This window comes from Sordaria macrospora, chromosome 6, assembly GCF_033870435.1.
Source record: "Sordaria macrospora chromosome 6, complete sequence".
Lineage (NCBI taxonomy): Eukaryota > Fungi > Ascomycota > Sordariomycetes > Sordariales > Sordariaceae > Sordaria > Sordaria macrospora.
In genome coordinates this window covers 1313006-1332937 of record NC_089376.1, presented here as the reverse complement: position 1 = coordinate 1332937, position 19932 = coordinate 1313006, and the positions used below count along the sequence as shown (strand labels likewise).

At 53.6% G+C, this 19932-nt stretch overlaps 7 protein-coding genes across 7 annotated transcripts; 4 read left to right on the top strand and 3 right to left on the bottom strand.

Annotated features, from left to right (window-relative positions):
* Positions 1–48: 48 nt before the first annotated feature.
* SMAC4_09835 (uncharacterized protein) lies at positions 49–2569 on the top strand. Its single transcript, XM_066091019.1, has 2 exons — positions 49–442; positions 556–2569. Exons 1-2 carry the CDS (start codon positions 378–380, stop codon positions 2279–2281), a joined length of 1791 nt encoding a protein of 596 aa, XP_065947442.1. The 5' UTR covers positions 49–377; the 3' UTR covers positions 2282–2569.
* Positions 2570–3510: 941 nt separating this feature from the next.
* SMAC4_09811 (uncharacterized protein) lies at positions 3511–5267 on the bottom strand. Its single transcript, XM_066091014.1, has one exon. It carries the CDS (start codon positions 5185–5187, stop codon positions 4165–4167), a length of 1023 nt encoding a protein of 340 aa, XP_065947441.1. The 5' UTR covers positions 5188–5267; the 3' UTR covers positions 3511–4164.
* A 1053-nt stretch (positions 5268–6320) lies between these two features.
* SMAC4_13947 (uncharacterized protein) lies at positions 6321–6827 on the bottom strand (the record flags this gene model as incomplete). The annotated part of the gene is made up of 1 exon (XM_066091709.1): positions 6321–6827. One exon carries the CDS (start codon positions 6825–6827, stop codon positions 6321–6323), a length of 507 nt encoding a protein of 168 aa, XP_065947440.1.
* Positions 6828–7786: 959 nt separating this feature from the next.
* SMAC4_13946 (uncharacterized protein) lies at positions 7787–10813 on the bottom strand (the record flags this gene model as incomplete). The annotated part of the gene is made up of 4 exons (XM_066091708.1): positions 7787–8479; positions 8564–8982; positions 9112–9304; positions 9455–10813. The coding sequence occupies 4 exons, from the start codon at positions 10811–10813 to the stop codon at positions 7787–7789; spliced, it is 2664 nt and encodes an 887-aa protein (XP_065947439.1).
* A 1519-nt stretch (positions 10814–12332) lies between these two features.
* Positions 12333–13844, top strand: SMAC4_13945 (uncharacterized protein; the record flags this gene model as incomplete). The annotated part of the gene is made up of 2 exons (XM_066091707.1): positions 12333–12786; positions 13381–13844. 2 exons carry the CDS (start codon positions 12333–12335, stop codon positions 13842–13844), a joined length of 918 nt encoding a protein of 305 aa, XP_065947438.1.
* A 414-nt stretch (positions 13845–14258) lies between these two features.
* Positions 14259–15698, top strand: SMAC4_13944 (uncharacterized protein; the record flags this gene model as incomplete). Its single annotated transcript, XM_066091706.1, has 1 exon — positions 14259–15698. The coding sequence occupies one exon, from the start codon at positions 14259–14261 to the stop codon at positions 15696–15698; it is 1440 nt and encodes a 479-aa protein (XP_065947437.1).
* Positions 15699–18058: 2360 nt separating this feature from the next.
* On the top strand, positions 18059–19717 carry SMAC4_13943 (uncharacterized protein; the record flags this gene model as incomplete). The annotated part of the gene is made up of 1 exon (XM_066091705.1): positions 18059–19717. The coding sequence occupies one exon, from the start codon at positions 18059–18061 to the stop codon at positions 19715–19717; it is 1659 nt and encodes a 552-aa protein (XP_065947436.1).
* Between the last annotated feature and the right edge of the window lie 215 nt (positions 19718–19932).

Sequence of the window (19932 nt, the reverse complement as noted above, 5' to 3'; positions counted from 1 at the left end):
GGCTAAAGTGTTCAATAACTATTGAAGCTATCGACCAATCACAGAGCTCGTATATCTCACCACCCCCTGGTCGACATGGGGAGCTTTGGGAGCTTTTTGCGGGGTGGCCGTGGGACTTGGCGGCAAACCCCTGTGGCCAGTGACTCGTCGCGAGCGTCAGAGGAATTTTGTGTCCCGCCTGGCGACGCCGACTTCGCCCAGGCCGCCCGGAAAAGAAACGAGTCGCCTCTTTTAGCCCGGCTTCCGTAGCTTCGTCCCAAGTCTTCCTCCTCTTGATCTTCTTGCTTTTGTCGTCGTGATTCTTCTTCCCCCTTTCCACCCCTTCCTTCCTTCTGCCAGCGACTCCTTGCACGGCAGCTTCTCCCCTTCCTCACATCATGCTCGCTCCCTCCCTCCTGCGGGCTCAGGCCCCCAGAGCTCTGGCTTCTGCCCGTCTCTCCCTGTGAGTTTTTGCGCCCAGTGACCGTGACACATACACCTTGATGTCCAACCCAAAAAAAAAGTGAAGCTATTCGAACAGAACATCCCAAACTAGCATCGTCTCTCCCGATCCAGCCGCTCCCTCTCCACCACTCCCCGTGTCTACAATGCCCAGGAGAAGCAGCTCAACAAGGTGTCTGCCACCATCACCCAGCCCAAGTCCCAGGGTGCTTCCCAGGCCATGCTCTACGCCACCGGCCTCAACGAGGACGACATGAACAAGGCCCAGGTCGGTATCTCGTCTGTCTGGTATGACGGCAACCCTTGCAACATGCACCTTCTCGACCTCTCCGGCCTCGTCAAGGAGTCCGTCGCCAAGGTTGGCCTCGTCCCCATGCGCTTCAACACCATCGGTGTCTCGGACGGTATCTCCATGGGTACCACCGGTATGCGCTACAGCTTGCAGTCCCGTGAGATTATTGCCGACTCCATCGAGACCGTCATGAACGGCCAGTGGTACGACGCCAACATCTCCCTCCCCGGTTGCGACAAGAACATGCCCGGTGTCCTCATCGCCATGGGCCGTGTCAACCGCCCCTCCATCATGGTCTACGGTGGCACCATCAAGCCCGGCTGCAACATGAAGGGCGAGAACATCGACATCGTCTCCGCCTTCCAGGCCTACGGCCAGTACATCGCCGGCGAGATCGACGAGAAGCAGCGCTTCGACATCGTCCGCAACGCCTGCCCTGGTGGTGGCGCCTGCGGTGGTATGTACACTGCCAACACCATGGCCACCGCCATCGAGACCCTCGGCATGACCCTTCCCGGTTCCTCCTCTTTCCCTGCCGAGTCTCCCGAGAAGAAGAACGAGTGCTTGAGCATTGGTGAGGCCATTAAGAACCTCCTCCGCGAGGACATCCGCCCCACCGATATCCTTACCCGCCAGGCCTTCGAGAACGCCATGATCGTCGTCAACATTCTCGGTGGTTCCACCAACGCCGTCCTCCACTTGATCGCCATCGCCGACTCCGTTGGCATCAAGCTCACCATCGACGACTTCCAGGCCGTTTCCGACCGCACTCCCTTCCTTGCCGATCTCAAGCCTTCCGGCAAGTGGGTCATGGAGGACCTCTGCAAGATCGGCGGTACCCCCGCCCTTCTCAAGTTCCTTCTCAAGGAGGGCATCATCGACGGTTCCGGCGTCACCTCCACCGGTAAGACCATGAAGGAGAACGTCGAGAAGTTCCCCGACTTCCCCAGCGACCAGACCATCATCCGCCCTCTGTCCAACCCCATCAAGGAGACCGGCCACATCCAGATCCTCCGCGGCTCTCTTGCCCCCGGCGGTTCCGTCGGCAAGATCACCGGCAAGGAGGGTCTCCGCTTCGAGGGCAAGGCCCGCTGCTTCGACTACGAGGACGGCTTCATTGAGGCCCTCGAGCGCGGCGAGATCAAGAAGGGCGAGAAGACCGTTGTCGTCATCCGCTACGAGGGTCCCAAGGGCGGTCCCGGCATGCCCGAGATGCTCAAGCCCTCGTCCGCCATCATGGGCTACGGTCTCGGCAAGGACGTTGCCCTCATCACCGACGGCCGCTTCTCCGGCGGTTCTCACGGTTTCCTCATCGGCCACATCGTGCCCGAGGCCATGGAGGGCGGTCCCATCGGTCTCGTTCGTGACGGCGACACCATCGTCATCGACGCCGAGAAGAAGGTCCTCGACCTCGAGGTCTCCGAGGAGGAGCTCGCCAAGCGTCGCAAGGAGTGGAAGGCTCCCGAGCCCAAGGCCAAGCGCGGCACTCTCAGGAAGTACGCCCAGCTCGTCAAGGATGCTTCTTCCGGTTGCGTCACTGATGCTTAAACAAACCACGAAACTGTTTAGCATTTAGCATGAGTTGAACGAGAAAAGAGGAAAGGGAAAAGTGGAAAAGAACGGGATGTTAAAAAGGGGCGATCACATCATGATATCATTTATACCGGAGTTTTTTTTCTGTACATACTTTTGTTTTTGTAAATTCGGGCATATTTTTTTTTTTCTCATCTGTTGAACTTTCTGGAAAATGGGAGGAGGAGGCGCTTGCTTATTGACGTTTTTTTCGTGCAAAATGTTGGCAGCCTGATGGGTAATACAAAGGAATTTGAAGCTTGACCAAGTTTAACCTTTTCGTGTCTGCACGCTTGGTAAATGGTGAATGGTGAATGGTGAATGGTTGTTCCCATATGCTGTGCTGTCTTGGAGATGTCACTCAGACTTTTGGTGTATCACACAACTCGACTTGGGTACCCGGTTTCTCTCTCACCTCCTCCAGCAGTGGCTTCATCTGAACAAATTACGGGGTATATAATGAACTCAACCAAGATGGAAGGCGACGCAACTTCGAGCCTTCCAAATTGCTAATGTCCGCTCTTCCTCCGTCAGGCGGGTCGTCCTCCGCTATGTAACAACCTAAACGATTCGAACACAGCTGGCTGTGGTTGCCTCCTCGGGATATGAACATAGCTGCCTGGGCGAGGATAAAGGAAAGCCCACCCACAACTTGTTTGATGAAAGATTACCAAAACCTGCACTTACCCCGTAGGTACGGTTGGGAACTGCTCTTGCACCCATGAACTTCCCGTTGGTCTTGACCAGCGGCACGTTTGTACCCCGGCCGGGCAACTTCACGAGCCAAATATAAGGCCTGCTTGAGACCGATGTGATTTCCCGCTATCTGTTCGTAGGCCCGACATAGACTACCTGGGCCAGCATGACGTGCTTCCTCACGTCGGTGACGGCCTTTCCCTGGTTTCAAAACAGGCACAGGCACGAGCATGCGCTTGAACGTGCTCTGGTATAGAGAGGTCCAACTAAAGTCCGGGACGACTTCGTTAGCTAGAGGTAGATAGTCCTTTCTCTCTTTATCATCAATCTCATCATCATCTTTTATTGAAGTCGTTCCATCAACCTTTCATGACGTGGCCAGTGCTATCGATCACTGTCGTTCAATACAAATAACACTCTCTCTGCCCGCTACCATCTCGGTTTGTCGTCCTTGTCTTTTCCTTTCCTCCTTTTTTCTTCCCTTTTTTTTTTTTTTTTTTCCTGTGAAATATTGGCAGCCTGGGGTAATACAATTATTTGAAGCTTGAATAAATGGTTTCGTTGCTGTGCTTGATGAATGGTTTGTTTCTTCGTGGTATTGGTACTCATGACCGTAGTACAATTGACCCTCCTTGGTTATGACTCTCGCTCCATCCATGGCACTTTTTCAGAATTCCCTCTTTCTCACTCTGAAAACCTGAGATATTGGCTACCTCTCATTGGGACGAGTCTGGTGCTTTAGGCTAAGAGTTCCTCGGCAAAGACACACTTGCTAGAGGTACCTATTCAACTCTGCCACTTACGTGAGGGGTGATTTTTCAAGATCATGTTCGGGGTCCTGGGGGTTTCTGCGTTTGTGTATCAGTGGGTTTCACTCGAACATGAAGGGGTCAGTGATATTTCTATCTACTTAGTCCTGGCAAGTAGGCCAAGTCTTTTTACTGAAGGATAACAATGGACTTCGACAACCATATACAACCATAGGTACCGTGTGAAGTAATGTACAATACCCATCATCCAACGCTGCTGGCATACTGGCGTTAGCAGTACCTATATGTAGAAACTATGTACGTGGGAAAGTTGAAGCTCCCCTCCCGCGGTCTTCCGCGTGCTTTAACCCCTCGCCAACCATCCTGGACGCACAAAAACTTCCAGAGTCATCGCTAATCCGTGTCTGATTCCAGATCTGAATATTCATACCAATCATCCGACAGAGGCTCAAGAACCCGCTCTTTGAACTCTTCCTCGCCATTCTCGTAGTAGTACTCAAGATCAATCATGTGCTCTCCTTCCAGCCACCCCGGCGGGAACCAAGGTACCAACGGCATATGAGTGTCAGGGTTAATTCTTGCTCCTTGCTTCCTGTACCTGGCTGCCCGCAGCCCAGCCAGATCAAACCTAGCAGCCAAGTCGGAGTAAGATATCATCACCGTCTCGTCGGCCTCGCCCCCCGTTCCGGTTCCGGTTCCGGTTCCGGTTCCGGTTCCGGTTCCGGTTTTTCTGGTTTTGCCATCGATCAGCAAGACGTTTCTTGTCGTCCAGAGACACCACTCATCTTCCAGCGACGCCCACTTCTCTGCATGTATCCCGTCCGTGCAGACGATCTGGATCTCTTGGAGGTTGGTCCAGTGTTCGAGACCGCTGTAGTACGCAAAGTTGTCGTCGTATGCGTTCTCGAACTTGAGCCGTCTGATGCTGTGTTTGAATAACCGCGGAAACTCGTCGAAAGGGGTTTTCCCAATGTTGATCAGGTCGACTTCGAAGTTCACCCAGATGTAACGTGCCGACTCCGATTCCGGGTCCACGCCCAGGAAAAGCCGGAAGTCCGGGTTGTGCAGTGGTAGGGTGCCTGGAAATACTCCCAACGACGCGGGGCAGAGTTGGTGGAAGACCTTGTGATAGTGCCCCAAACCACCACCATCCTTTGTCGTAAGGTGATTGCGCGCTTCTCGACAGGCGTGCAGGGCCGCAGGCACAGGGGTGGGTGACCGAAATCGGGTGATGGTAATCCAGAAGGGATCCGCATGCTCGCAACCAAAATTGAATTTGGCTCTCAGTTCGTCGGTGACTGGCTTGTTGGAGCGGGTGATGTTGACGTCGACTGTGCGTGGCTCGGCCGTGTACTCCCATATTTTAGATCGAATCTCCCATGGTAGGTCTACAAAACGGGGAGACGAAGCTGTCATTTCGAGCTGCTGGTATCAAGATGACCGGTTGAATAGAGAATTGAATATAAATCAAAGAAAATTGCGAGTTGTTCTCTGTGTGATTCTAAGTTGTAGGCCGAAAGTTTGTTGGGTGAATAATGATGATACTGGTAAATGTTTATGGGTAAGGAAATAGGGTTAAGCCAACCCCGCGGGCGTGACCAGAGTGGCGTCGATATTAGTCAAGCCTGCAGACTACTTGTGCTATGCATGCAACCCACTTCCCATAATCCAGGACCGGTCCTACTGTACCTTCGTTTCGTCACCTTGGTGCACCATTACACCTTCCTAATCCAGCGTCGCAGTGCCGAGTGGTAGGGAACTTGGGTGTGCCCGTTCTAACCGAAGTTACGGTGAAGCTTAGACTGGACGTTTCCGTGCTGGACCGGACTTGAGAAGAAAGTCGACGGAACTTTAACCACTCTGAGTTAAGACTGGTGAGGCACCATATTTACGTATGTTTGGCTTGAAAAGCGTTTGTATAATTCGTTGTTGTCGGCAGTATATGATTGTGAATATAGTTTGGTTTTGGTGCACGCTGCATGCCCTTGTGGACGGAGCTGGCTTTCAGTGGAGTTAGTGTTGTTTGAGCGTATCTGGCTGTGCAATAACTACCTCTACCTAAGGAAACTAAAATATCTATACAGGTTTGTGATTTGTCAATATGCACTTCCAGGGGCCAATACCACGAAGAGCGCCGCGCTGTATTTCCTTGTCCCAGAGCTTTCACGAGTTGCTCTCAAGAATAAAGATTATCAGGTGGATGACCAATATACTTAGGCCCAGAGTGAAGCATAAATCTGAGTGAATCACAAGGTCGAAGCGACTCGAAGGTAATGAGCCATGGACGCAGGAGCCCGAGCCTGCGTTGAAAATGCTACTTATCAGGTATCCCCCGCTTCAAAACAATCTGGGGGGAAAATGGGAAAAACGAAATGTTCTACATTGCTGGCATGATGGTCAATATGGTCATCATTCCCACGGCCTTCAATAACTTCATTCTATTACGCCTACTCAGCCTATCCCCTCATGAAACTCTTTTCAAAGCCAAGTACCCTAACGGTCTTCAATGAAAATTTGTCAACGGCCAGAGCATCTAGGTATTAACTATTCTAAAAACTGCAGAAGCCACCCCGAATGTTCTCAACCCTATCCAGCTTTGTCTTGACGTTTCCGAGATTGTTATACTCCTTGGGACTCATGCCTCTTCTCGCGCTTGCAGCAGTTTTGTATCCGCCTCTTCCCAGTTCGGCGCCTATCAGCGAACTCAGGATAATTCCCAGAGCGTTGCCGGGGTCGTTGACCACGTCGTAAATACCCATGGCGGCCTCACCAACCCTTCCAATCATGCGCAGAATTAATCCCAACGTCCTCATTCCCGGGCCAAGGACCTGTCCCACGAAGGGAATCCAAAACAGAAGGCCGCCAAGGAAGTTGAGGATGAATGCCTTGCGCTTCATCTCCTCCACTTTCTCGGCCGTCTCGATGACTGACTTCATGTTCGTGAGGGCCTCCTCGGCAAGAAACGCGGGGACCGACATAGCATCCACCAAATCGTCCCAATCCAAGAGTTCGTCATATTCTCCAATAATCTGCATGGTTTCGAACCGCTGGAGCATGTCGGTTGCCTTGGGAAACGAGTCTCCGATCAAGTCCTTGGGGTTGAATACCTCGATTTTGCCGGGGTCGGCTCGCACAGGAAAGTTGTAGAAATACTTGTTGCACCTTTCCAACGATGCTTTGCTGCCGTTCCCGTACTGGCAGCCGTTTACTGATCCTATGAGCCTTTTCCCAAATACGATCCACGACTCATCGATACCGTACTCCTTGGCAATATCGGTAAAGAAACCCTCCCGGTCCGTCAGGGTGAATGTGGCATTGGGAACCGGCGTGGTGTCAAAATACTCTTTGCTCGTGGCGTACTTGGGACACTTGTCCATGGTGACCGTGTGCTCGCCCTTGGTGCAGCCTGGCGTGTTGTTGCACCCTGCTGGACCAATTGAACACCACGTGCAGCTCGTTGGGGGACAGCAGGTGCGCTCCGTATACGTCTCCTTGCATTTGAAGTATTTGTCCGCCTTGTCGGTAGCCATGTAGCTATTGATCTGGCTGGAGATCTGCTCGATAACATAGTCTTTGTATGTTTTGAATTTCTTATCGTACCCATTGTCGATCAATTCCTTGTACTTCTCCAAAGCCCTTCTGTACGTGGCTAATTCGACTTGGACGAGGTACCGGGCGAGGCAGTGGCTTGGCACTCGCGCCTTTGAATCCTCCAGGAAGTCCAGTGTTCCCTCCGTGTAAGCATCGCTGGAGCACTTCTCATAGGCCTCCTCATCGGCGTATAGGTCGTCCAATTTGAAGGAATCATCGTCGTCGTGATCGTCATAATCGTCGTCGTCCCCAAGATTCGAACCACTGTAATTGATGCCATTAGCATAATGCCTCCCCGTAGCGTCCAGTCCAAATACAAGACAGAAAACAGAGCTAGCAAGGCAAGGTGATCTGTGTCTGTAACAGTAAGGGAAGGGTAGAGACGAGTGGTCGTTCGTAGACAGGAAATTCATGACTTAACCACTTACTCTCTGAATCTTTGCAGGTCAACGGCCCAGTCCGTCGTTCCAGCAAAGTTGTACGAGTCGTACACCCGTGCCCTCATGGCCTTCATGTCATCATCCATGAAGGCCACCCATTCCGTGTCATTGTAAACCAAGAAGTTTGTACCTTCCAATGCCCACAACTTCCGGACGTTACCCGTTGCAATGATCTCATTGATCTCTGCGTTAGAAATGTAGCCCGCCGTACGCGTGCAGCGTCCTTCCGTCGCGTCGGAATGGCGGGAGGATCCCGTAAACAAACAATTCTCCATCGAGCAATCCTTCTCAGCCATCTTGAACGAGCGGCCGTAGCTGGCCACTCCGACCACAACCTTGTTCGATGGCGCGCCGGCTTTGGTAATCATGGAGAGAGCATCGAGTGTTTCCGTCTCGTTAACGTGCGACCGCAGACAGTTTCCCGTCGGGCATCCGGAAGAAGTCCATTTATTGCCGTAATCCCATTGGCCATGCAAGTCGTAGGCCATATAAATAATGTAATCGAGGTCCCTGGCCATGTTTTTGATCGGGAACGCCCTAAGATACCAGTAGGACGCCGGTGCGGCAAACGAAACCGACTTGGAAGGTCCAACAGCCGACTTCAGACCGGACAGAAGGCGGTAGTAGTTCAGACCATTCACGGGGTCATCGCTAGGTATGTCCGGAATATCAGGAGCCTAGATTGGTAGTTGGTTGTTCAACGTTAGTTTCGTGCTCCCCATTTTGGTTTGGCTTGAAAATGCAGATCGCGTGACACTTACCCCTGGATATTCCCAATCGAGGTTAATTCCATCCAGGTTGTGCTCGTTCATGAAGGCAATAAGATTGTTCTTAAACTTTTCGCGGTTGGCAGGTAACACAGCTTCCCGAAGAATGGAATAGGATCCTGGGGCGGTGCTAAAGTCCCACCCGCCAAAGGAAATGATCTTCTTGACGCCCGTCATTTGCTTGAAGTACTGAAACTGCCTTAAAGCCCACGGCTCGGTAATTTCAGGCTTGTAGTCGCCTCGTGTGATATTGGCAAATGCGAAGTGAACGTGCGTGTATTGACTTGTGTCGATCTGGTCGACCCACATGTTCAGACAGTCGCGGCCGAGGTTCCAGGATTCGAAATACGCAACCTTGATCTTCTCTGCTGGCGCTGGCCCTTTGATAATGTCTCTGCCACAATTACTGATGCCTATTCGAAGCCTCAGAGTTAGCTGCTACTCCATCCCAAGCATACCTCTATTCGCCTGCGAGCCCACCCATACTAGGTACGAGATGAGGCTTTTGGAGACCTCAAGATCCTGATGAAGGGAGCACTTACATCCATTTTTGCCAGGAGCAGAGGTTCCGGGCGCACTAGTTTCAGATTTGGAGATGACACAAAAGTCGTCAGTTAGACCACACTGGCCCCAGACATTACAGCAGACGTTGAGGGGACACGGGTTGAGAGTGCTCAAGTTTGTGCCTGCAGTGGGTTGCAGGGTGCCAGGAACCGTCGGTCCGCATACAGCATTCTGTAGGTAGAAAGTGCAAGTTAGTTACATTCTGGCTGGAGGCGGTAGAAGGACGGAGCTAAGGGAGGTTTGAAGGCAAGGCAGCCGATGGTCCTGCCTGCATATAAAAGAAGAGGCAAACGCAATGAAAGGAATTTTTCATAAACTTACAGAGACACTGGCAGGCATAGGGGGGCTCCCCGAGCTCACGCACATGTTGAAACCCGGATAGAGAAGGTTACAGCCATTCCAGCCCCACGTCTTTTTGTTGAAACTCTCCAGCTCGGTCAGGGTCAGGCCCCGGGAAGCTGCGATTGCATAACAGCTGTCATCCTGTTTGGTCTGGTAGACTGCACAGTTGCCGTTCGCATCAGGCTTGGGCTTGAGATCGGGCATAGTGCCCTTTGTGCAACAAACCGGTTGGCCCACTGCTAGGGTTGAGCAAAGATTGGTTTTGGGATTGGCCGTCATGAAGTCTGCTGCGCTGATGCCGCACTTGGAGGCAAGCGAGCCACAGTCATCGCCGCTCACGACGGATTTTGTCTTGCATGTGCCGTCCGAATTTCCGGCGGGCAACGTGCTGGGCAAGGTTCCACTGCTGCAGCAGACCTTTTCATCTTTGACAAGAGTACTGCATAGATTGGCACGGTTGTACTTTTCCAAGTTGGCTTGAGTTATCCCGCACCTATTGGCCACAGCCCAGCAGCCGTCGCCTGTCTGGACGGTGGCGGTTTTGCAGTCGGCCCTGACACTGAGATGCGTTCCAGAACGTACACCCACCACATGCGCATGAAGATGAGCGTGGGCGTAAGCGTGGCTGCGGGCATTAGTATGAGCTTGGATGTCTCTGGTGGTGAGGTTACTGGATCCTTGAGTGCCGTTCGTCAAAAGGGAAGATGATGAAGGAATGGTGTCGGCTGGTGCAGGGATACGGAGGGTAACTTTAATCCAGTCCTCGCCGGCATCGGCCTGGGAAATGCATCCGCCGCTGGCCCACGTTCTTACGACCTCTTGGACGAAAAGAAGGTTCCTGGAACTTGTCGCAACGACGCCAATGCTGTAGTCCGCGCCTCGGCCATCCGCGCCGCATAGCTGGACAACAGTTGTTCTTGAGACGCTCTGTTCTTGTGCGTACTCCAACAGCTTCCGCAGGATGACCGAGCTAACTCCGTGCTGGTGGACTTCAGCTCCGGCAAAGATGCCGATTGCTGACGATTGGAAATATCCGAACTCCATCGCATTGTTCGTGCACGAAGGCTCTTGCTGGGCGAGGCGGTTGACGATCTGATGCCCCGCAGCCACGGCGTGGCTGACCGAGAAGCCATCATCATCCTCAAGTTGCGGGTGGTGCATATAGACGGAAGCTTCTTCGAGCACTCGGTTGGCGGTTGTACAAAGAGAGGCTTTCCCGTCCTCGGGAACGAAGGCGCTCTTCAACTTTGACTCATAGTCGGCCAAGCAAGCCCTGACGACGGGCTGACCGAGGGATGCTTTAGGGCTGTTTTCTTCGACTTCGGCCTGGACGGCCATGCTGAGGAGCATGGTCTCGTTACATAGCGCCAGCTTGGTGAAATCCGGGAATAGGAACCATCCGTCCGTAGAGGAGCTGTTCCCAGCCGCGCTGCAAAATATAGGACATGGCTTGAGCGCCTCTGGGGACATCCGCTCGGTCGCTGCTAGCCACTCATCAAGATCATCCGTATAATCTTGATTCTGCGATGCGATGCCAATATCAGAAGCAGAGGCTTGGGCCCAGGCGGATAGGACAAAGAGAAAGAGATGGCAAAATGGAGCCCGCATGATGGCGAGGGGCTAAGAGAGTTCCGGTTAAAGAGCTGGCGGGTTTGTTGCTTTTGTGTTACAAAACCGGTAAAGAGTGAAGTAAGAAGATGAGAGAGCATGAAGCATTCCTTCTGATCCCCAAATATTACTGGACATAGAAGTTGCCTCGATGATCCAATCGAACAGTATATGATCCGGCTTTGGCATATGCGATGGACGATGGGTATATATTTGCCTGGGAGACTCAAATAATCAACTCTTGAGTCCAAACTCCTGGACTACTGCAGAGGCCATATCCTTGAATATGAAGGTACCTATTCCTTCTGTAAATTTCAGGTGGATTGGTACCTTTACATAATACCTACATCCAGGCAGTGGAGGCAAAGAAGCTACTTCGAGCTTGTAAGTTGAGGTAAGTACTGGTGGTATCTCGGAGTATTCCCTACCTCCATAATACCTCCATCCCATGTACATATACGACAAATTAGTGTCGATGTGCCAGGGGTACCTACTTCTACAAGTGTCGTGCAGCGCCCCGGAAACATGAACTCCTCGGTTAAAATTTTCAATCGAATTCGGAACATTAAAAAGGTTGCTGGCACAAGGGGCACACTGGCCTTACGTGCCTCAACTGATTTTGTCCCGTCCGTTGGGAGATTGCGGTCCGTGAAATGTGTGGTGAAAGAAGTAGCATCGAGTCCTCCATAAGTGGATTACTCCAGTGCGGGTCCGTCGGTAACCCTGCCAATCCACCTTGTTTGAGAGGCAAGGGTGAGATAAAGGTATGCCCTGGTTACCACTGACTACCATGTCCTGATTTCAACTAGGATGAGACTCCCTAGAGATGCGTGGCAGACAGTGCCTCTACATGTACCTCGAGGATCATATTCTGCTAGCCGAGGATGAAAAGAAGCTAACAGTTCGGCAGAGACCTCAGTCGAGGTGAAGACCATGAACACAAGACTGAGAATTAGAGAACAACGTCGTATGTGTCCCGATGGCGACTTCGCATCTCTAGCCGGTGCTCTTAGATCAGGCCTGCTGATGACACCCCTCTCTATACCTTATTCATTCTCATGATTGCAAGGTCTATTAAAGACTACTGCTGTGCCATGAAACGGGCATGCTTCATTCCCATTTTCTTCATCATCTCGTGGTTCTTTGCGAATTCAACGCCCACTACATACTTCCGCTTCTTTCTTCTTCGGCTCTTATCGACACCGTAGCTGTCTACAGGTGTCAGCTAAAGTTTGCGCTCACCTTTACCATGCGGGCTTTTCTTCCCCTCGCTTTTTCCCACCTTTTGGTCACTGTCTGGGCCGGAGGTTACCAGTCTGGCCTCGAACGTATTTGGCTATTCAAGGCCTACGAGATTGACGGATTCAATGCCGAAGCAGACCGCACAATTGGCATGCGATGCAACAAGTTCAAACCCAACCTCAAAACTCCAGCATGCACGGAGGAATGGATTCCATGTGTTGGTAGTAGACCCAACAATCGATGCGACTTCGACGAATTCATGGACTTCCTGCAGCAAGATACTTCAACCGCCCCTCAAGACCCCAACAACCCTGCAGCACCCAAACCCCAAACAAAATGGGGTGTGTTCCAAGGCGACAAACTGGACGTACGAGAAACCGCTAAAAACATCTTCACACTCAACAAGAGGAGAAGTGCCCCCGAAGTGCCTCCTCACCAGATGATGAAAAGCTCCGCAGTAGGTGTGACAAGGGCAGTATTCTGGGCTTGGAACAGTAGTTCAATTCAGCTGATAAACTACTTTGGTCTCGAAGGCCTTGTTGAATCCTTTCAAGCCTTTCCATCCAGGCTGGGGTTCCCGACCTTCTTATGCCAAAGCCTTCCTTCCTTCTGCTGGCCTGATCTGGGTCATGAGGCCATAAGGCATCTATCTAGCGGTGTGTACCGCTGTGCTTACATATGATCCTTCCCGAGTATCTTCCTCCAATATCCTTCCTTCCTATGACGCCGGCGTCGTCACGGGTACCGCCCTATCGCCGCCGGAGTGCCTTGGTTGGTTAGGGATCGTCCTTGTGACAGCAGGGTTTCCCTTCTTGGCCTGGCTAGCACAGCCCGATATGAGGGGCAGTGCAGCCGGCGTACGTATTGTTGGCTGGAATACGCCAGGGATTATTGAGGGGATTCGGGTAGGTTGTGCTATCGGTCGAATAGACTCTCCGACCGAGTTGGCCTGGTTGCCTGAAGCATTTTGAAGGGTTCGAGAGGCTCAGCCGTGCGGCTCTGCGAGCCTCGTGCTGCTGGGTTAGGGTCGAGGTCGAATGTCCGTGTGACAGTAGGCTATCCAGATTTCGTCAAGAGGGTCAGCGAAACGGTAGACGACGCCTACAAGAAGCATGGGAGCGCCCGCGGTCCGCTTTTGTGGCAAGAATTTGACGAAATCAGAGAGGACATCAAGAAGGCGCGTGTTGGAGATCATGGGCCGCATTTGGTCAAAGCAGCGAGAGCAGATGAAAAGCTAAAAGCCTACCAGCTTGAGATCCAGGACCTTGGCAAAAATCCGGCAAATGAAAACTATGAGTGGTACACACTAGATCAGGAGGCTACGATTGCGAAGAATACGAGGGTGGATGAGAAAGGCAATTCAAACGCCGACGTTGTGCGGAAAGATCTGAAAGATTTTCACGATAGGTATTACGCCCTCAGGAATGGGAAGAAACCCACGAGTGAAAGCCGCCATCTCAATTTTATCAATGCATATAAGGACAGCGCAAAGGCGAGCGCGAGCTGCAGGGGTAAATGAGGAGTCGGGCTTTGGAACATCGCGGGTCATTGAATGTAGCTGTCAAACAGTCTAGCTGTATCTCCATTACTATATTTTGTTAGCTCGCTCATAGATAATCAAGTCTAGACGTCCTTTTGGAAGTAAAACGCCGTTACTAATGTCGACAACCAGGGACGTGTGTTTTTCTCCGAGCATTTTGCCTCTTCCTTGTTCAACTAGGTAGTGAGGAGGATTAATTACTAGTGGGTAGAAGCTGACGAGTAGACTATAGTGTTAGCAGCATACAACCTCTCCATTTCCATTGCATCTTTCTTCTACAACAAAAATCCTTGGCGCCAAGTGTTAGTGCTAACTCTTGGTTGCCCGCAAAATCACTAATACCACCTAAATCGCCGTTTTCACGGTCGATATCCAAACATTCACAACATCAAAATGTCTACGCCTTCGCCCTCTGGGCCCCCCCAACCACCGCCGCCGGCTATAATACCGGTCACACCTCTGCCGGACTCCATTTTCGTCCTGCCCCCGCCCTCCACGACGGCGCAGTCGGCCAAGAGAGCCCGAACTGCGGATGAGGAAGCCCGTCCTGCCCACGCCACCACCGCCACCTCTGCTGCTTCCGGCCCCATCACGTCTTTCGCTGAGACCCTCATCTCTGAAGCTCTCGCCAAAGCGGAGAAAAACTCTGCCTCACCTCCCTCGCCCACCCCGGTTACGTCTGCCCCAGCCGGCAAAAAGGTCTCCACTCCCTCTGCCAGCAAGGGAAAGGGACCCATCTCCTACGCGGATGCTGCCGCCCGCGGTACAGATTCCACCTCCGCATCGGCCTCCCGCTCCACTCCCCGCTCCAGCCTTACCCGCAAGGCTGCCGTACCCCAGAGTGACGGCCGCGTCTTTCTTCGACTGGATAGGGACTCCCCTTTCGCCAACACAGATGCCTTTGCCATTCGCAAAGAAGTGCAAACGTTCCTCCGCCTCGCCCCCACCGACATCCCCGCCTGCCATAAAGTCCCTACTGGTTTTGCCCTCGTGCCCAAGGATGACGCTGCCCGCCAGACCCTCATGGCCCACAAGGATGAGATTAGTTCTCGTTTTGGCTGCGTCCAAGTCGAAGTGCCCAAGAAATGGGTCACCTATGCCGTCCCGAATGTGCCTATGACGATGCGACTCGGCATGGTCCCTGTAGACACAACTACCGCCATCAAGGACGAGGTTCTCGTCCAAACCGGCCAAGAGCCTGTCGCCCTCCGTCCCTCCCAGTCCTACCACCCTGGCGAGGCCTATGCAACCTGGCTTATCTCCTTTGATAGGCCTGTCTCTCCCTTCCGTCTTTTCGACGTTAGCAACGTCAGCCGCCACGTCCAGAAACGCCGCCCACTGGACCAATGCCCCGAATGCTTTGGGTGGCATGGCCGTAGAGGGTGCGCTCGCGCTGCAAAATGCCCACAATGCGGACGTACTGCCCACGGAGAATGTGACCGTCACACTCAATGCGCCAACTGCTGTGGCCCTTTTGAGTCCACCCACGTCGAGTGTCCTATGCGCCCGAGACGCCAAAGAGATACCATCATCCGCCCAACACCTGATCAACAACGAGAGATTCGCCGTAAAGGTGGCATTCTCTTCACCGAGAAATACAACCGCGCCGCCCCCTCCGACAACCAGCAAAATACCCCCACGTCTCCCGACGAGCTGTCTAGCCATGATTCCGCTCCCTCCGGCCCTGAGAACTCCAACAGCTCTGACCAGAGCCAGCCCCCAGCTGATGAGGACATGATAGTAGTCCAGTTGAGCGAGTACGCGTCCTCGGATAACGCAGTCCGTCGTTCTAGCCGCCACAAAACGCCCTCCAAGAGGGCCAACGGCCAATGAGTAGACACCCAACCCCCTCTCGTGATAGCCTGAACAATTCCAGACTGCGTGTCCTTCAGGCTAATGTAGCACGAGCACGCGACACGCATGAAATTGCCCTCCAAGCTGCTAGGGAGGCTGGAGCGGACGTGATTATGATCCAAGAGCCACGAGTGTGGTTCCACGAGGGCCGCTTTGGTATTCCCGGGCACTCCCTCTACGCTCTTTACACACCTGTCCGCACATGGACAAGTGAGACTACTACCCACCCACGCGTCGCCACGTACGTTCGTAGGGAAATGGCAGCAGGAGGGTTCACTCTCGGCCATACCAGAGATCTGCTATGGGTAGAGACGCAGGGTGTCACTTTCGTTAACATTTACCGCCGGTCAAACGATACTTCGGCCCTCGAGCTACTGCAAAATTGGCAACCAACGACAAGGACACTCCTCGCTGGCGACTTCAATGCCAAACACCACTCCTGGCAACCTGGCGCGGAAGCATCAGAGAGTGCCACGCGAATTGTGGACTACGTTACAGAGCATGACCTGGATTTGCTGACGGCCCCTGGTGTTCCTACCCACAACTGCGGTAATACTATCGACCTTACCTTCTCGAACATACCACTCTGCTCAACAAGAATTGCCCCAGAGGCGGACTGCGGCTCCGACCACCAAGTCTGCAATACGGACATTCCTATCCAACCTGTAGAGCCTCCTCGCCGTCGACTGGTCCTTCGTGAAGACCCAGAGGCTATTAAACTATTTGCCGAAAACGTCTCGTTTCTCATGGGTCTGGTCCCGCTCCTCCCTGCAGGCGAGAACTCCCCGGAAAGGCTCGACGAGCTCGCCGAGGCCCTCTGCAACGTCCTTACAGAGGCCCTCCAAATCTCTTGCAGGCCATCAAGACCTGAGAAAAACGCAAAGTGGTGGAATAAAACGTGCGCGCAGGCCTCCAGAATGTTCCGCAACTATCGGCACAACAATCCGAATCCCATCCCCCAGCGGATAGAAGCTCTTCGGCAGGAGTTTAAGAGGATAGTCAGAGAAGCAAAGCAGCTGTTCTTCGATGACCTTATCACGAAAGCGCGAGACGACAAGGACATTTTTCGGATCGTGGCGTGGCACAAGCCCCGCGACCGGATGGAGGCCCCCCCACTAGTCATCAATGGGCAGACCGTGATCGAGCCAGAAGCCAAGGCGGAGGCGCTCCGCACGGCCCTTCTAGAAAGGAACAGCGAAGAGGAAGACCTCGAAACTGGCTGGGTACCCACGGTACCACGCTGTCGCCTACCCTGGTCGTCCGTCGTACACGCGGATGAAGTCTACAAAACACTTTGCGGTTCTGGCAACACGTCCCCCGGCACCGACGGTATTACCGTCCGTATGTTGAAAGCATCCTGGGAAGCAATCAAAGACCCTGTCCTGCGGCTCTATCAGGGCTGCGTCGCTACCGGCTACCACCCCCAAGTCTTCCGACAGGCGGAAGTGGTTATGATACCGAAACCTGGGAAAGACCAAACGACGGCCAAGGGATGGCGGCCCATCTCACTCCTGTCCTGCCTGGGAAAAGGCATCGAACGCCTTATTGGCAGGCGGATTGCTTGGACGGCCATTTCTAACGGGGTCTTGAATCCCCAGCAGGCTGGCGCCCTTCCAAGGCGTTCGGCCGTTGACATTGTGGAAGCTCTGTTTCACGATATCGAAGCTGCACTCGACAAGGGACTCGTTGCTGCACTTGTAGCCATGGATGTCAAAGGCGCCTTTGATGCTGTCCTAGTGAATAGGCTGGTCTTACGTTTGCGGGAGCAAGGGTGGCCGGACTGCGTGGTTCGCTGGGTTGAGTCTTTTATGACGGACCGCATGGCCTGCGTGCGATACCCAGGGGTGACCACTCCTATGCGCCGTCTCAGATGCGGGCTCCCTCAGGGCTCCCCTGCCTCGCCCATCATCTACTTGCTCTACACAGAGCCGGTCCATCGCCTTGGAGAGAGCGAAGCGCAGCATTTTGGATATGCAGACGACTGTGCAGTTCTTGTTACTGGCACTTCAAACGAAGAGGTCGCAGAGAAGGCCCAACGAGAGCTGGACGCCATGGTCCAATGGGGAGTAGACAACGCTGTTGACTTCTCGCCGGACAAGACCGAAATTCAGTTTTTCTCCAGGAAAAGACAAACTGCGCCTTTCCCAACCATTACACACGGAGGAGTCGAGGTGGCTGCACAGCCGGCAATGCGCTGGCTGGGGATTTGGCTCCACAGCAAGCTGAACTGGAAGCACCACATTGAGCACAGGCTCGCCTCCGCTAAGCAGGTGGTCCGCCACATACGCGGTCTCAATAGAGTATACCACGGCGCTCCTCCAGGCTCCATGGTGAAGGCTATGAAGGCTGTTGTCCTGCCAAAGGCCCTATTTGGCTCCGAAATCTGGTGGCCAGGCCATAAGAAGCACGCCCTTCACCGTAAACAAGGGGAGTTTCCGCTGGTTAGCAACGGACTGGCGGACCTCGTCCTTAAAGTGCAGACGGCCGTTAACACTGCTATCCGTGCCAGCTTACCGGTGTGGAGAACGACGCGCCTTGCCATTCTCTACCGCGAAGCTAGCCTGCCCCCCGTCCCTCTTCTTCTGGAAGCGGCCCGGCGTCGGCACGCTGTGCGCCTCCTCACCCTAGATCCCGCCCACCCACTTGTCCCGCGTCTTTCGGAATTTCAAGTAACGCCGAACGGCCTGCCTCGCCGCCCTACAACGCTACAGACGGCTGCCCAACTCGCCTTGCCTTTCCCGCGGCCGGTTCTACAGCCGCCCGTCTATAACGGAGACACTCACAAAGATCCAGCGCCCACGTCCAAGGACAGGGCTGCCAAGGATTGTAAAGAATGGCTTCTCCAACTAGATCCCTCGGAGATCGTCGTTTATACCGACGGCTCTATGATAGCCAAGCAGATGGGCCTTCCAGCGCACGCGGAGGACCCGGACGCTGAAGAAGAAAGACCAGAGGGCGAATGCGTAGGCTTTGGCTACGTAATCTTCCAAGGACAAACAGAACTTGGCCGCGGATGCGGTCAACTAGAACATGCGGAAGTCTTCGATGCGGAGGCAGAAGGGGCGCGGCATGGTCTCAAGGCCGCTGTGGCGCTCTTTCCGGAGGCACAGGCCCGGCCACGCATTACGGTATGCCTCGATAACACGTCCGTCATTAGAGGGCTCCGGGGAACCCCAGCTGCGTCATCACAAGCGGCTTTCCTTGATTTCCGGGCCACCCGCAAGGGCTATGGCCCCAGTCTGGTGGACGTTCGCTGGGTTCCTGGCCACAAGGGCATCACGGGCAACGAGATTGCGGACGAGCTCGCTAAGGCGGGCGCTGAAAGAGGGGAGGTAGTCAATGAAGGCTTGGCTACCCTTGCACATTCAAGACGGCTTGCTAAGAGGGAAGCGCGTACGGATTTCAAGGCATGGTGGGCCGCGAACAAGCCAGAGTCTTATGCAGATTACCGGCTGGGGGTCTCTATCAACCCCAACGACGAACTAAAAGAGTTGGACAGACGCTCTTTACACCACCTCCTCGCGGCCAGGTCTGGCCACGGGGATTTCAAGGACTACCACGAGCGCTTCGAACACGAGGACGCCCTGCTGTCGTGCTTCTGTGGAAGCTGGAAGAATCCCTTCCATCCCTTCTTCTGCAGGAAGGCACATGCGGTTTCCCCGGTCACAGGCGAAGCGGCTACGCGGGAGAACCTCTCCCTTGCTATTGGGATCTACTGGCAGCGCTTCATCGCTAGGATCCAGACTTCGCACTTCTTTTCGTGGACTTGCACGAGAAAGGCATGGCGCCAGACACTCTGGCAACAGCACATCGACGACGGGGGAACCGCTGACAACCTCACAGGGTTTTTACGGGGTGAAAGGGTGGAGATTGGGCGCGGCCACGACATCGAGAAGATTACGGTAGACTTGGACAGGCTAGTTTACCGCGTAAGGAGACGGGAGGAGGCCTTGCGGGAGGGGGAGAGCGAGAGCGAGAGCGAGAGCGGGGAGGAGTGATTTTACCTTTTCCTTTATCTTTTTCATTTGTTCTACAGGTCCCGCCACATACTGGCGGCTCGCCTACTGGGCGATTAGACTGGAGGTGTTGGGCCGCGTTTACGCTATGGGCAACACATGATTTACACTGGCAATAGGCCTCGGGTTGCCCTCGGGTTAACGGTTTTGGTGGACAGTTAGGACACTGCTCTTAATTTGTATGCTAGACTCACCGA

Bases quoted from the DNA above. Each gene is read 5' to 3' on its own strand.
- SMAC4_09835 (XM_066091019.1), top strand. From the start codon at position 378: ATGCTCGCTCCCTCCCTCCTGCGGGCTCAGGCCCCCAGAGCTCTGGCT. The intron at 443-555 runs GTGAGTTTTTGC...CTCCCGATCCAG, and splicing joins GCTTCTGCCCGTCTCTCCCT to CCGCTCCCTCTCCACCACTC.
- SMAC4_09811 (XM_066091014.1), bottom strand. From the start codon at position 5,187: ATGACAGCTTCGTCTCCCCGTTTTGTAGACCTACCATGGGAGATTCGA.